The 16,294-nt window shown below is 43.2% G+C and overlaps 1 protein-coding gene across 1 annotated transcript; it reads right to left on the reverse strand.

Annotated features, from left to right (window-relative positions):
• Window positions 1–318: 318 nt before the first annotated feature.
• Window positions 319–16,211, reverse strand: CDR2 (cerebellar degeneration related protein 2). The gene is made up of 5 exons (XM_081889250.1): window positions 16,057–16,211; window positions 9,196–9,308; window positions 6,380–6,528; window positions 5,639–5,803; window positions 319–3,382 (listed from the first exon to the last, which is right to left on the reverse strand). Exons 1-5 carry the CDS (start codon window positions 16,133–16,135, stop codon window positions 2,488–2,490), a joined length of 1,401 nt encoding a protein of 466 aa, XP_081745376.1. The 5' UTR covers window positions 16,136–16,211; the 3' UTR covers window positions 319–2,487.
• Window positions 16,212–16,294: the final 83 nt, after the last annotated feature.

The raw sequence follows: 16,294 nt of genomic DNA on the forward strand, positions 1-16,294 counted from the left end.
TGATCAATGATAACACAGCTCATCAACCTCCAAAAAAATATTTAGGCACATGAGCTGGACTGCAGTGTTCTGAAGTCAATGCAGGTGGAGAGACTTTATTCTTTTAAACAAACGTTTGCCTAATACACAGCAATACCAAATATACCAGTGATAGACTGAGGCTGCCCAGAATATCCTTCCCCCTTTCCCACCCCCATAGTTCTAAAGGTATTGAAAAAAAGCATTAAGTGGTTTTTCTACATGCTTCCAAGCACCTAGTTAGTAATCAACTGGCAAATCTCACTTAAACACAGACATGCACACACAAACTTCAGAAGCTTATTTGTTGAAGGGATTTATTTGTGATGGGATTAAAAAAAACAAACCAATATTCAGAATAGCTTACAAATCTTTAAATAAGCTTAAATACAGTTTGGTGGAGTGTGTCCATATCCAAGAAAAACATATAATTCAAGAACAAGAAGCCATTCCCATTTTACACTGTACATAAGGCAGAGATGTTTGCAATAGCAGCAACCAAGTTAAAGCTGCGATATCCCTTAAGCCGCACATGTTCAGTTTAACTAGTAATGTAATCACAACACTACTGTTGACAGGTACAGTACCTTTTACTCTTGAAAAAACATGCCATCTTATGCAGTACTGGTAAACCCTTTAAATCCTCAGCTCTGTTACTTAACATCTTTGTGTATTTGAGAGCAACTTTAGGGAACAGAGGTCTGTTCTTGGAGCTATGTGCTCAGTAATATAAAAGCACTGCAATAAGATTTGCTTTCAAGTTCAACTTGTAATTACAGAAGATTCTTTTGGGAATAGTTTTGTACAGCCTAGAAAATATGCATAGTAACACCTACCTATTCCTTTTACAGCTTGTTCAAGGTTTTCTAGGCCACATGAAGCCATCCTCCATGTTAAATACAATATTCTTAAGACAAGTGAACAATTACATGCATGTGGTCTTGGCAACAAATGCCATTATTAGCAGCAGAACAGTGTGTTGAACCCATAACCTTCTGCCATAAGACAACACTCTATACATTAAATATACCTCAAAAATACCCCCCCCCCATCACACCGTAGTCCCTTTTACATACAGAACGTTTGCTACTCCAATGACAACTCCATGCATAAGAGGCATGGTCACTGGTTCAGGCAGCTATGATGGCGCCCATCTGATATTCAAAGCATTAATGTTCAAAATCTTACCAATTTAATCTTAAACTAGATATTTAGTAGGGGGTGAAAGATCCAGGAAGAGAAGCTTAAGCTGCCAATTCATGTGAAATCAAGGTCCCGCATGAAGAATTCTCTGGCATTTTTCCTTTGATGTGACATTATAATCACTGTACCTCATATAAAGTAAGCATTCAGCTCATGCCTTGTTTAGTTCAAAGTACTTAATGTTTATGCAGTGAGAAATCCTGCCAATAGAGTAGCCCAGGCTTCCTCAACCTTGGCCCTCCAGATGTTTTGAGACTACAATTCCCTTCATCCCTGACCATGCCAGCTAGGGATCATGGGAGTTGTAGGCCAAAAACATCTGGAGGGCCAAGGTTGAGGAAGCCTGGACTAGCCAGAGCTATTTAAGATGTTCAGTGAAAGAAACTGCCCATATTACACAGAACAGTGGAAGCAATCTTTGCTCATCTTTTCAGGGGATAAAAGCTTCCAAAACTCCCAGCTAGACACCAAAAGATTGCTTGCTTGCAGGAGCAATTTGAACTAGCATACACATAGAACGGATACATACAGAACGCTTGCTACCCAAAAGTAGCATACTCAGCAATGGCCATTTCTCTGTTCCAATCATTCCTATAGCAACAATTTCTTCTCAAGACAGCAGTACTTTCCAGAAGAACCCATGTCCATCTACTCAAGCAAATTAAACCAGTGTTTGATCTCTGCATGGACGTTTCTTGTTAAATTTATTACTTTAAATCACAGGTCTGACAAAAACAAAAAAAATCTTTGGAATCAAATATTAAATGCAAGGAGATTGCCTTTTAAAAATGTACCAGACTTGCAATTTAATTTCATACCATGTTTAATAGCCGAATTGCCATTGTTGAAGATAAACAACACTACAGAAGAATTTCTACTTTCCAACTCAGGACCGCAGAAAGAATCCAAAAACTAGACCTCCATAAGTGACAACTCTTTACATGCAGCCACTGGGTGGTTTCCAATTCTCCAAAATACAACTTTTTATTACCAGGCATTAGGTGCAGTTAGCAGAGTCACGTAACCATTTCATCTGCCAATTTAGCATCATCTGCAACGTCCTGAGCAAATCAGTGGCAACAACTGTGTCAAACACACACACACACACCCCAAATCAAGTGGACCCAACGCACCCTACAAGTTCAAAGAGTCAACCTACATATACTCTAGCAGAACAGACATGCAGCAATGTCTCAAATGAAACATTCAGACAGCTACTTCAAGAACAACAGTTTTCTAAGGTAGTAGTGATGTACAGAAAGTTTGTTAAGGCTGAGAAGGAAAGGATTTATACTTTGCTCGGTGTTCATCTATTTCCTGTTTGGTTTTCTTGATGCAACTAAAGATTTCCTTAAAGAGAAGCTTGTATTCGGGTGGAGGGTTTGAAGGCAAGCTGGCTGGGGCTGGGTCAGCATTTGTGGGTTCAGCCTCTCCAACACACATGTCCAAGGATTTATTCCCCACTCTGACATCTTTGGAATACTGTTTAGAAGTTTGTACAGCTTTATGTTTCAATGACTCCTCGTCTAGTTGACACTTCTTCAGGAGGTCTTCATACTTGACCTTCAAAGCGTTATACTGTGCATCAACCTCATTAAGCAGAGAGATGCCCCTTTGCTTTACAGCTTCTGCCCGCCGGATACAGGTTTCTTCATGGCCCTTTATTAGAAGATCCCCACCTGCAACACTGCCAAGGAAGGTCTCGCTGGTGCTTCTTTTGAGTGCCCTTCTGTCGGGTTCTGGGGCAGTTAAAAGAACCCCATCAGAAGAGCTCCAATCTGAAGGGCTCTGACTCAGATCTCTCTCTAAAGAATCTTTGAAGGAAATAAAAAAAGACTCTGGAACAAGCTTTTCCACCCCATTAGCAACGGTGCTTTCAGACTGAAATATCTGCTTCATTTCAGCCACTTCAAACTCGAGCTCTTCAGCTCTGGCTCGGTATAGATCGACATCCACCAACCTCTGCTCAAGATCACAATTCTCCTTCAGCATGAGATTGTACTCTTCCTCCATCGTCATCCTCTTCTCTTTTTCCATGCTGAGCTGTGCTTGCAAAAGAGTCATTGCCTTTTTTAACCTCTGGTTTTCTTCCTCCAGAGGACTCAGCTGGCTATCCACAGAAGTAATTTTTTCTGCAAAAACATGGTCATAAACAAAATACCTAGACACAAACAACAAGAGCCAATGAAAAGCATTAGTTTGCTCTTCCCAATAAATCGCTTTTTTTGTATACAAAGGGTAACTTTATTATGGATGAATAAAGCACAGCAATGTGTGCCAGTTTCTAGACATGAACCCTAAAGTGAAAGAGCTGCCTGTATTAGGTCTCTACAAAAACTAGAGATTGTACCTTGCCTTTGTAAAAGGCTAGAAATACCTAGGTAAGCATTGTAGAGTTAAATAAAAAACTTAGATAATTTTCTTCAGAAAGAGGATCTGGGTTGGAAAATTTCTATTGTCCTGAAATTCAGAGAATGCACATCTATATCAACAACTTGTAACGGTCACCATCAAGTCTCCATCCCAATGACTCTCTACCAACCTTCTGAAAGCCATACTGTTCATAAGGATACAATACAGTGGTGCCTCGCAAGACGAAATTAATTCGTTCCGCAAGTCTCTTCGTCTTGCGAGTTTTTCGTCTTGCGATGCACGGTTTTCCATAGGAATGCATTGAAAATCAATTAATGCGTTCCTATGGAAAACGCCTTCCCCCGACCTCTTCTGGCGGGCGGCATTTTAAAATCGCCCGGGACAGCGGAGGACTTCTCCGCTGTCCGGGGCGATTTAAAAGCCCCTGGGAAGGCAGGCAGGGGGGACAAAGGCTTTCTCGCCCCGCCGCTCGGCTTCGGGACATCGTTCCGATGCCGGGCGGCGGGGGGAGGCTTTCTCGCCCGGCCGCCCGGCTTCGGGACATCGTTCCGATGCCGGGCGGTGGGGGGAGGCGTTCCTGCCCCACCGCCCGGCATCGGGACGATGCCCCGAAGCCGGGCGGCTGGGGGAGGCGTTCCTGCCCCACCGCCCGGCATCGGGACGATGCCCCGAAGCCGGGCGGCTGGGGGAGGCGTTCCTGCCCCACCGCCCGGCATCGGGACGATGCCCCGAAGCCGGGCGGCTGGGGGAGGCGTTCCTGCCCCACCGCCCGGCATCGGGACGATGCCCCGAAGCCGGGCGGCTGGGGGAGGCGTTCCTGCCCCACCGCCCGGCATCGGGACGATGCCCCGAAGCCGGGCGGCGGGGGGAGGCTTTCCCGCCCGGCCGCCCGGCTTCGGGACATCGTTCCGATGCCGGGTGGCTGGGGGAGGCGTTCCCGCCCCACCGCCCGGCATCGGGACGATGCCCCGATGCCGGGCGGCGGGGGGAGGCGTTCCTGCCCCACCGCCCGGCATCGGGACGATGCCCCGAAGCCGGGCGGCTGGGGGAGGCGTTCCTGCCCCACCGCCCGGCATCGGGACGATGCCCCGATGCCGGGCGGCGGGGGGAGGCGTTCCTGCCCCACCGCCCGGCATCGGGACGATGCCCCGAAGCCGGGCGGCGGGGGGAGGCTTCAAAAGCCGTCCGGGGGCTTTTAAATCGCCCCGGACAGTCCCGGGGCGATTTAAAAGCCCCCGGTTAGGCAGGCAGGGGGGGCAAAAGTCTTTGCCCCCCTTGCCTGCCTTCTAAAGCCGTCCGGGATAGCGGGAAGCGCTTCCCTGCTATCCCGGACCGCTTTTAAAATGCTGGCGGTGGGGAGCAAAGCCTTTCGCCCCCGCCGGCCTTCCTGGACCTCTTCTGAAGTCCGGAGGGGGGGGGAAGGCTTTGCTCCCCACCGCCAGCATTTAAAAAAAGGTCCCCGAGATTTCCCTATGGGCTTTCGTCTTGCGATGCAAGCCCATAGGGAAAATCGTCTAGCGAAGCGTCGCAAAAACCGAAAAACCCTTTCGTCTTGCGGGTTTTTCGTCTTGCGAGGCATTCGTCTTGCGGGGCACCACTGTACCAGTTCTGACATAAGGCAAATACCTTAATGGTTGACCTTAAAGAAAAAGGTCTGTCACTAGTTGGCCTGAAGAGAACAGGAAATAGGTTGATTTAGAGACCTTTGAAGGGCTAATGAAAGAGACCTAGATTTCCCAGGATCTTCCTTTACGAAAATTCCCAATATCGTGCAAAAAGCAGCCCAGTGTTATCCAGAGCTTCAAAAAGAAGGTCAGAAAAATATACACATGTGGCTATATATGGCAGGTTCACTTAAGAGCTGATGAGGACAGATCTTCAATAACAGTATTTGACTTTGTTTAATCATATGCCATCACTAAACTTGACACATTTCCTAATCAGAATATGCTTGACTTTTTTTTTACTTCTCTACCAAAACTGAACAACATTAAATAACCTTTCCACAGAAAAAGACCGCTTTTAAAATGAACATGAAACTTACTTGCGAAGGTCATACAATTCCTTCAGACATGCAAAACTATGAACAGATCTTGGATGCTCACACCGTTCACGATTTGCATACCCTTGCCCAGAATTCTTCAACTCTTCCACTTGTCTCTGGAGATCATCAATATGTGCTTGAAGACTTTCAATAGTCTCAGTAAGGCTGGAAAAAAAAAATCACACACAGAAGTACACAAATTTGTCAGCATAAGTAAAGTTTGACACATCTACAATTGTTCAAACTGCAGATTTCTTTGAGAGATGTTTGTGTTCCAGGATCTTGACTCTGGGAGTCAGAAACTCAGTCTTTTGGTTATTACTTGACCCCCAAAGTATCATTGGGAGAAGGCATCAGGGTTCATTCTTTTTCCACCACCATCCTGAGGAGGAAAAGCTAACAAGTACCTCCAAAGGCTCCATGTCGTTTAACATACGTCTCCCTCACCCAAATGAAGACTCTGCTTTTCTAGTGGATTCCATTTTGCAAGATTAGAAAGAAGCTATATTCAAACAAGGATGGAATCTTTCAGTTCAGCTGTTAGCTTAATGAAAGTGGTGGCGGGAGGGATATAGGGGGACACAGGGAGAAAAGTCAGTCCCTACTCCCAAGCTCAGCCCAGGCAGAATCCAGGAGGGTCAAGCAACAATTGAATTTTACAGACATTGTTGAAGCAAAATATGCATTATATATATGGTGCACATTACGGAAGGGGAACAGTGTGCCACAGGAGCATATTACCTTATTATCTTTTGCTGCGAGGCTCTACTGTCAAAAACTAGCTTTTGATTAGCATCTTCCAGTTCTCTGGCAGTGACATCAAGCTGTTCGTAAACTTTGGCATGTTGATCATTCATTTGACGCAGAAGTTCCACCTGCTTTGTAAGATACTACAAAATAATGCACGGTTAATGTTGCAAATGTAATTAAAGAGGGGTTCCTTAACCAGCGGTTGAAATTACATTATTTTTGCTGCTTCCCTTGCAATCTCAAGCAATGATAGTTAAGAAGATTAGCAGGGCGATGCTGAAGTACATACGCTTTCTTCTTATCCCAAATGAGAGGCACTATACAACTAACCTTTTTCAAACAACTCAAGCCAGAGTAATCCCTCAGACCACTAAAGGTCTCTGCAGGTGTAAACACAGAGCTTTCCCATTTTAACTCTCCAAGCACACAAGTCATGGTAAAGTTACGTAACAAGGAAGATAAAATTAGGCCTAGGATTCAACATAGTTGAATGGCCCAACAGGCTTTCTATCTCAAACATAGACCCCCTCTCTCTCCACCATGGCAAATCACTTTGGAAAGTGATGGGAGCATAAAGTTTGAGACTGACTAATCTCTTGTTCAAAGTGAAACACTCCACTGGGCATGCTTAACCCTTAGGCACACTTGAAGGAGAACTTTAGATTTTGACTCAAGGGTTTATTTCTAAAACTACAGACACTTTCAAGAAGCTGAAAAGACATAATGGGTAAATAGGGCAACAATGCATAGCATATCTTGTCAGCTGATAGTGAGTTCCTACTTTCCCCTTTATAAATTGAGTTACTCCTGCAATCCCCATCAAGGGACTCCTGTTTTAAATCTATATTAAATGTTTAGTGCAAGCCTCTTTATTCAAGAAATATAACAGGTGGTTTATTTTTAAAGCTGTGAAAACTACTTTCAGAAAGCCTTGGCTAAGAGGTGTCCGGCATAAGAATACTAAACCATTAACTTTAAGCTGCTTTGCAAGAGAGGCAAACTCTGGATTTCCGCCTCAAACACTATTCAATCGCATGTTCCCAACTATGAGAAACAGAAATGCAGTAAAATGACTTGAGATCACTGGTGAGAAAAGTTCCATTTAGCATATTTCAAGTGAATCAATATGCCAAAGAGATTGCACAGCAAGAATTATGATAACTGAATGCTGGAATTTTGTACACATTGCTAATACATGAATCTTTCGGAGAACCTGAAGTTTAAAGCCACTACTTTAAGTAGCCTAGTAGCCTATTGATTATATAATCAAATCTTCTGTGCTGGAATCTTTTTATTTCCCTCATTAAAATGATTGATAGGCTTACATTTTGAGAAGTCTAAAGCAGGATTACAAGTTAATCTAGTACCACCCGCAACCTTTACCCTATTAGAATCAATTAGACATATTACCTGTTGCAATTTATAGTCAGCCTGTGAGCAACACAGGGTTTAGCCAAGGTTAGCATTAGCCTGAATCTCAGTGTAAACATGAACCAGATTAATTTTGTCTGCTATTCTGAAAGCAAGCTGAAGATCTTGTTATAATAAAGCACTGCCAGCTAAAATGGCATCTACAATGTCATGTTATCAGAAACACGGGAGAGGAAGCTTTCAAATTGATCAGAGCCAAGTTGTAGTTGAGAGTGCAACTAGCAATGCAATCTTGTATATTTTTGCTTAGAAAAAAGCCCCACTGAAATCAATACGAGTTATTCCCAGGTAAACTAGTAAGGTTGCAACCAAAACCATTTAAAACATGCTTTATGTACAACTTCAAATGAAGTACACATACATGCTCCACACCAGCTTTCCTCAACCTTTTGCCTTCCACATGTTTTGGGCTTACATTCCCATCAGCTCTGACCAGTGGTCAGAGACGATAGTTGTGGTCCAGCAACATCCAGAAGGCACCAGATTGGAACTATATTCCGTACTCTTCTCATTCTGCAAACTTCCATACTCTAGAGGAGCCACATGCTCCTTCAGCAGAAGCAGATTTGCACCCTTGGTTGGTAGATACAAAAAGCTGAATCCATGTAATTGAACAGAAAACACCACCCTCAATTGCAAAGCCTTTTACTGGGGGAACAGGCAAACTGTTGCTTATTTGGTGCATTCATATTCTATTTTTAATTTTTTAACTATTATTATTAATTGAATTTATATACCACCCTATAACTGGAGGTCTCAGGGCAGTTCACAGAATAAAATCAAAACATAAAACCACAAAATACATAATCAAAATAAAAACAACCACCCAATACCACCCCAAAACCCCCACATTTTAAAAGAGCATTCTACCCATTAGTTCTACAATTCCCATGGCAGCTTGTAATACAAAAGTTAAACATAAAAGCCAAATTGATAGGCACTGAACACTACAGCTAACTTCAATAGCTGGTGGCCTTTATATTTATCTGTTTTTAAAAATACATTCATACACCAATATGTTATTTCTCCCCTAGAGCTAGAAAAAAAGGAAGTAAAAGGAAAATCCTCAGTGCCTTGTACACATTGAGCCTAAGATTAGCAATATTAAATATTTGGCTCTCATGTGTTCAAACACTTCACTTCCATTATCTTGCAGTAATTCTAACCATGACCCATAAGGAGCAACCTAATATTGCAGGTAGGCAGTGGGGCCATGTGAAAGACAGCTTGCCTGGGCCATCTGTGAGTTCATGACTGAAGATTCAAATAGAGGACTTTCTGGTTTGAAGTACAGTCACTGCTCTAGGCCAGAATAATGGGCATATAGCATTTAAGCTGTACATTATGCTCACTTGCATCCAATGTGCAGTTATTACCTCTATCTCCTGCAGTTGCTCTTGATTGGTGGAATACATCTGCTGCAGGGATGTCTCCAACTCTGTGTTCCGATCCAAGAGCGTCTTCCCAAGCTCAGCAGCAAGATGAAGATCTAAAATGAGTCGTGTGTATTGAAACTGGTGCAATGGCTACTGTGTTTTTCGAGGACAAACTTTGGTAACAATGGTTACGGCACATTAAAAAAAGCCACACACCCTACAATTCCTAAGAACAACGAATCACAGCTCACATTTTTCCAGGTTGTTGTTTTTTTTTGTACTTTATGGATGCTAGAGTTCTGGCCATCTCTTATTTTGACCCTCTCTAATACATCCTCATTGCAATGTAAGTAGAGAGAAATTAGTGGTGCCCTTCTAGGACTTGCCTATTTCAAGTCATACAGTTTGAAAAGCAGATGCTTCAAGTACTCTACCCAATTTCCTACCTGTGTTCTAGTGCACTAAGGTGCCACCTGACCACTAAGTTTTCAAGTTCAGGTATAGAGCTGTAGTGATGACTAGGTATCAGATAATGCATGTTATTTAAAACACGTCAACATCTGTTGATACCAAAGGCTTACAAGTTCCAAAATGCTGAAATTCAACAGATTCTTAAAACCTGCACACCCTAAATACTATCATGAGAAGTCGGTAAAAACAAAATCTATCATTTTAGCCATTTATCAAGCTCAAGAGCACACCGTGCCATCAACATCCCTTTTCCAACCGTGAGAGCTTACATATATTCATGCTGCCTATCTGTGATGTGTCAAGAACCTGGTATAACCCTTAAAGATGAGTTTTGCTTAGATATCATGCTATTTGTCAACAGTAAAGGTAAAGGTACCCCTGCCCGTACGGGCCAGTCTTGACAGACTCTAGGGTTGTGCACTCATCTCACTCTAGAGGCCGGGAGCCAGCGCTGTCCGCAGACACTGGCGAGCCAGAGCCGCACACAGAAACGCCATTTACCTTCCCGCTAGTAAGCGTTCCCTATTTATCTACTTGCACCCGGGGGTGCTTTCGAACTGCTAGGTTGGCAGGCGCTGGGACCGAGCAACGGGAGCGCACCCTGCCACGGGGATTCGAACCGCCGACCATGCGATCGGCAAGTCCTAGGCACTGAGGTTTTACCCACAGCGCCACATTTGTCAACATTACATTTCTCCAATTCATTTTTGGAGCGGTGCTCCCTTGAACAGCCCACCTAAGACCACTATTTCATACACATTTTTATCCTTTTTTGTTTCCAGTCTTTAAAAACATTTACTGTAATAACTAATATGCACATTTTAAGAAGAGACTTCTTCTAGCAGTATTTGCAAGACTTAAAAGCAGATAATTTGCAACTGACTGAACAAGTTATTCTGGTTACCAAATGCTTAGAATACACAATTTTATTTAATGCTTTTCCTTCACAGCTACATAGATCAGCATCTTAAAATATATCAGGAAGAACTCACAGACTTAACAAGTTGCCTCCTCCTATGCCAAGTTAGCTTTTTAAGTAACAAGTGACCATTTTTTTTCTCTACGCCAAAGTTAAACTAAAATATACCCAAGCTAGAATTCAACATAATCCTCTAATCATCTCTGGAACTGCCATGGAGACAGCTGTTATCAGGTTTGGGGGAGAAAATGAAGAAAAATGCAGAACCTCTGTTTAAATGCCACCCAGAAGAGTGGCAATACAAGAAAACTTGATTAATACTTGAGACACAACCTTCCTAATCCATTATTCAACCATAAAATGCATTTGCCTATGCTTAACAGTCCAAAGTTCAGTTACTCCATGACTAACAATTTCCTGAACGTGGTATTAGATTCCCTACGAAGCTGCATTCAAAATTTAAACAGCAACAGGACAACAATCCCATTTCAACTCTCATTTTCTACACCCATCGTACTGCTAGATCTATGACAACACTGCCACACATATGCATAGTGTAAGCAAGTGCACAATCACTGTCATACCCATGCAGAGCCAGTGTCGTGAAGTGGTTAGAGTGCTGGACTAGAATATGGGAGTCCAGAGTTCAAAACCCCATTCAGCCATGAAGCTCACCAGGTGACCTTGAGCCACTCACTCTCTTTCAGTCTATCCTACCTTACAGAACTTGTTGTGAGGATAAAATGGAGAGGGTGGGGAGAAACAACCATGTATGCTACCTTGAGTGCTTTGGAAGAGAGAAGGAACAGAAATGTAATTTTAAAAATGGTCACTGGGGATGTAACTGTTAAAAGTTTAGATTTGGAGCAGCGACTGGGAATCTGTGCCCTTCCAGGTTCGTTTATTTCATGAAATTCATATACCTTTCTATATGACTCTCAAGATTCTCCCTAGGCCTTGCCCCCTCACCTTCCTCAAATGCTTTTTTTTTTTGCCTGGGTGGAATATGCCCTTGAATGTCTCATGCCTGCCTGGATAGGTAGGTGTATGTGTGTAGAAACCTCTGATTTGTGTATAGCTGGAATGTGAAGTTAAGAGTGACCTACTGCTTCACTCACTTTCCCCTCTGTCCCAACAGTGGCAAGCAGCCCCCCGCCCCCCGTCAAAGGTCCCCCACGGGGGAATGTGGTACTCTGGCTGAAAAAGGTTTCTCACTCCCGTTCTGAATGCTTGATAAAATGATACCTTTAATAACGATTCTATCACAACAGATGTTATACCAGCTGGCCTGCAGTTCCCTTGATTTCTTTTTAAAAATCAGTGTTCTATTGGCTGTTTTCCAGTCCTCTAGTACAGAGGTCAACCTTAGGGACACGTTACATATTTTTGCTATACAGTCAGCAATTTCATATTTGAGTTCTTTAACTCTAGATGCCAGACAGACAGACTTGTTAATTTTTAATTTGTCCATGACATCAAAGAACTTCGTCTCTTGTCACCACTGTTAACTTGAATTCTCCACACGCTCCGCCTGCAAAACTAAGTTTAGGCATCTACATCTTCTGCAATCATAGTAAGGAAGCCATCACTGAGACTAAACAAGGAATGCTTCTGGAAATTAAAGTCTCTTTGCAAGTTTATATTTCTCCACCAACATCTTTAGTGCCCGGAGAATTACCAGTTTTGCAATTTGTCATTCCAACTAGATTAAACAGTCTTGAAGTAGCAAGGCACAGTATGCTGCCTGAGGCTGCAAAATGAATCATAAATGCCACATTCCAAATATTGAAATGCATTAGCAGTATAATAGAGGGGAGACTGAAGCTGCCCAAGACAACTGCTTAGATAATGAGACATTATAAATCATTTGTCCACATGGTGCAAGACAAAAATTACAAAGCTTAAGGCAAAGTTTTACGTGTTTATTGAAATCTTCCATTGGAGAGACAAAAGCATTTATTTTAACTTTTTAAAAAAATTAGTAATACTTTGAACTGGAAATTTCAAACAATGGAAAATCATTTAAGTGTCTCAGAAACTTAACACTTTGGGTGTGTGTGTGTGTTTTCTAAATCACACCTTCCCTTTTCCACAGCTTGAAAATGCCAATTTAAAATTGAATGTTGGCAGAAGAATGGTTAGTTGACTGCAATAATGCAATAAAGTTGGACCGTCAATGCAACAATAACAAAGATCAAGCTGACTTATTAAAGGAGCTACACATTCAAACAGTTGTATAACAATGCAGTGAGCAAGAGCTTTGACTATATAAACACATCTCAGACGTGTCTTTGACTGTCCCCATTTCCTGGCTATTTCAAGGTTTTTAAACTGGGTAATACAAGTCCTAGATACTATTTGAAGAAAGAGCTCTATTTTTAAACACACTGCAGTTTATTGGCTTATGTAGAAGTAATGCATGTTGAAGTTACTGAAACTACAGGAAATGCTGTTATGTGAGCAAGAATACATATATCACATCAGCTTCTGCACAAACCAATATAACACAGAACAAAAAATAAAAATAGGTGAATTATGCGACACCCTCAGCTTCCTAGATACAAGTTAGAGTCTTACTTCTTGGTCCTTGAAAAAGCCAAGCACAGCTGTACTGTAAAATATTGGCTGCTTTTACCATAAGAAAGGCACTCTTTCTACCTCTGTACCCCACAAGCCTCCTCCAGACTGCATACTAAATTCATTTTTCTTCTATACATACCCTACTCAGCAGCACAATTATGTTGTTGCCAGCTTTATGGCACATCTTATAGCACAACCTGCCTTATTCCTTGAAAAGTTATTTATTCTAAATACGAATACATGGCACCTGTAGTTTTTAATATTTAGGGTGCAAGAACAGGGTCTGAATCTTTTTATGGCTTACTTAGTCTCAACTTCAATGAGACTAAGTAGTGCTAGAGTAAAATCTTGAAGGTTTTCCACCATCTGAATTTCTCCAGTTTAATTTATATTCGTTAACCTAGAATAACTCATACCCCAATTTGATAATGAATTCAGACTAGAACCAGTGCTTCTCGCAAATGTGCATTAAATGGTGGGAAAACTGAATGTTTAATTTCACTGGTCTGTAAAGAGCTTTACAGAAATCTAATTACATACTGTACATGTTTATTTGGAAGTTAAATAAAGTTAAATTTGGTTTAAGTTAAATTTCACCATGTTCAAAGGGCTTACTTATGAGCCTTTTAGGTACCTTCACTCTTGAGAAAGTCCCACGGAAGTCTGAAGGATTCAATTTCCAAATAAAACTTGTAAGGAATTGGCCTGTACCTATACCTTTAGCAGAATCGAAACAGATTTACTGTAAATGCCCCTAGAGCACACATAAGATACAGACACCTTTTTTATGTGACCACAGACCCAAACAAAATAAAACCAACAACTGTACAAGTAAAATACAATTGCATACAAAATTTACTAAAGTGGTTTGCAATGCTGGGAACTCATTTTGAGAACCATGCCTTCCTGACCTTTCATGGTCCTCTCCCCTCATCATGCATTCGCAATGTGTCTTCCACAAGTTCTCTTGTCACAATTCCAGTTCCTCCCCCCAAATAACTGGTGTCCCCAAATCCCTATTACTCTTCTCCAGACCACCATCAAGTAACGTCTCTCTTCCTAAGTGTTCTTCCCATTGGACTTTGGTCACCCTCAAACCACTCATACCCCATAGCATACTACTTCCCAAGTCTCTACCCATACATCCCTGTTTTTGTTACTTTCTCCCCATAAGTTCTCGTTACTTCTTCCCCCTCTCTCTTCTCTAGCCCCTTTGGTGTGCTTTAATTATGCCACAAATCACATTTTGGGGTCTAAATGGCATGGGGTACTCACTTATGGTGGAGATAAATAATTAAAGCTGAATATAAAATGTGCTTTGATGATGATAAAAAACATGACGGGCAGGGGAACTAAACCCATTAAGCTGATAGGTGAGGGATGGGGTGACAAAGAACTAAGCCTGTGATCCTAACCATGTGTACTCAGAAGTCCTAATGAATTCAGTGGGGCTTATTCCCTAAGTCACAAAAAGGTGCAGGTGAAAAGTGTGAGATGAATACACCCTAGAGATGAGCTAGTTGGGCGGGAGAAAAAGCCATGAGCAGGTGAGCATGAAAGGCATGATAGAAATACTTATCTGAGACCAAAAGAAAAGAAGACAAGAAGAGATAAACTATGACTGTGTGAAATAAAGGAAAGACAAGGAGGGACCTACTGCTGCCAATATCCATTAATTGGTCTCTGCTACTGAGAGGCAGCTTGGTGTGGTTAAAGTCCAAGCTTTCTCCAACTTGGATCTCTAGAGGTTGCTGGACAACAGTTCTCATCATTTCCAGCCAGCATGGCCAGTGGTCAGGGGTGATGGGTGAAGAACATCTGGGGACCCATGGTTGAGAAAAGCTGGGTTAGACTGCTGGACCAGAACCAGGGAGAAAGTGATTTGTAATCCCCCCTCAGCCATGAAGCATCCTGGGAGACCTTGAGCCAGTCACTCCCTCTCAACCTAACCTACCTCACAGGATTGTTGTGAGCAGTGCTTTTTTCTGAGGCGACTTTTTTCTAAGTTTGGCCTCATTGAGGGGCATTCTTTCAATAGGAGTCGGAAAATGAGAGTACCCCTCAACAGTTTTGGGGGGGGGAACCACTGGTTGTGAGAATGAAATGGGGAGCAGGAAAACTATGGACACCATTTCATATTTATTCATATCCCACCAAAGCACCTAACCGCTAAAATAGAAACGTAGAATGCAATATATTTTTTTTAAATAATGTATATCACCTTCGGCTCTTTGAAGGAAGCGCGGGATACAGTACTGTAGAAAGAAAGAAAGAAAGAAAGAAAGAAAGAGAGAGAGAGAGAGAGAGAGAGAGAAAGAGAGAGAGAGAGAGAGAAAGAGAGAAAGAGAGAAAGAGAGAGAGAGAGAGAAAGAGAGAAAGAAAGAAAGAAAGAAAGAAAGAAAGAAAGAAAGAAAGAAAGAAAGAAAGAAAGAAAGAAAAGGGGCGGACACAGGCTGTGCTTTTTACATCCCACTGCCCTTTAACGCCAGCCTTCGCTTTTCTTTCGCCTGGACGCCCGGCGTCTTCTCCACACGGGCGTGCCCCACGCGCATCTACCTGCGACACGTGAGGATGGATCTCCGCGCTTCTGAAACCCGCTAGTCCTCAGTGAGGCGTCACAAGGCTCTTCACTTATTCGAAAAATTAAAGAAAAAACCCCAACCCCCTCACTTTCCTCTCCTCGACCGTTTCATGGTCTCTCTCCTCTCTTTCCCGCAGTTTCCACCTCGGCTCCCCTCAGCCATTGTCTCCCCCCCCCTCCATTGTCCCAGTCCCACCTTCTTCCCTCTCCGGCGGCTTCTCCTCGCCGCCTCTTTCCCAGCCTCCTGACCCACCCGCAGCCCCTCAGGACCCTGGGCCGACCCGCTCCTCCTCCTCCTCCGCCGCCTCACCTTGCTGCAGGTCCTGCTGGTCGTACCACGGCTCATCCTCGCGGATCTCGAACTCCTCCACCAAACTGTCGGTGAGCATCGCGGAGCCGCCCTCGCCCTCGCTTCCCAACCCGAGAAGCAGCGCCGCGAGCCTCCCGGGACCGACGCCCGCTCCTCGCCGCGCCTCTTTATCCCCTGCCCGCCCGCGCTTCGCCTCAGCAGAGCGCTCCGCTCGCCGCCGTTTAAACCCGCTTCCGAA

The sequence above is a fragment of the Podarcis melisellensis genome, assembly GCF_964234715.1.
Source record: "Podarcis melisellensis genome assembly, chromosome: 14".
In the NCBI taxonomy this organism is placed as follows: Eukaryota; Metazoa; Chordata; class Lepidosauria; order Squamata; family Lacertidae; genus Podarcis; species Podarcis melisellensis.

Excerpts from the sequence above, each read along its gene's own strand:
- CDR2 (XM_081889250.1), bottom strand. The coding sequence starts at position 16,135 with ATGCTCACCGACAGTTTGGTGGAGGAGTTCGAGATCCGCGAGGATGAG. Across the intron at positions 9,309-16,056 it reads CCAGCAGGACCTGCAGCAAG|ATCTTCATCTTGCTGCTGAG; the intron begins GTGAGGCGGCGG and ends GACTCATTTTAG. Across the intron at positions 3,383-5,638 it reads GAATTGTATGACCTTCGCAA|GTATTTTGTTTATGACCATG; the intron begins GTAAGTTTCATG and ends GTTTGTGTCTAG.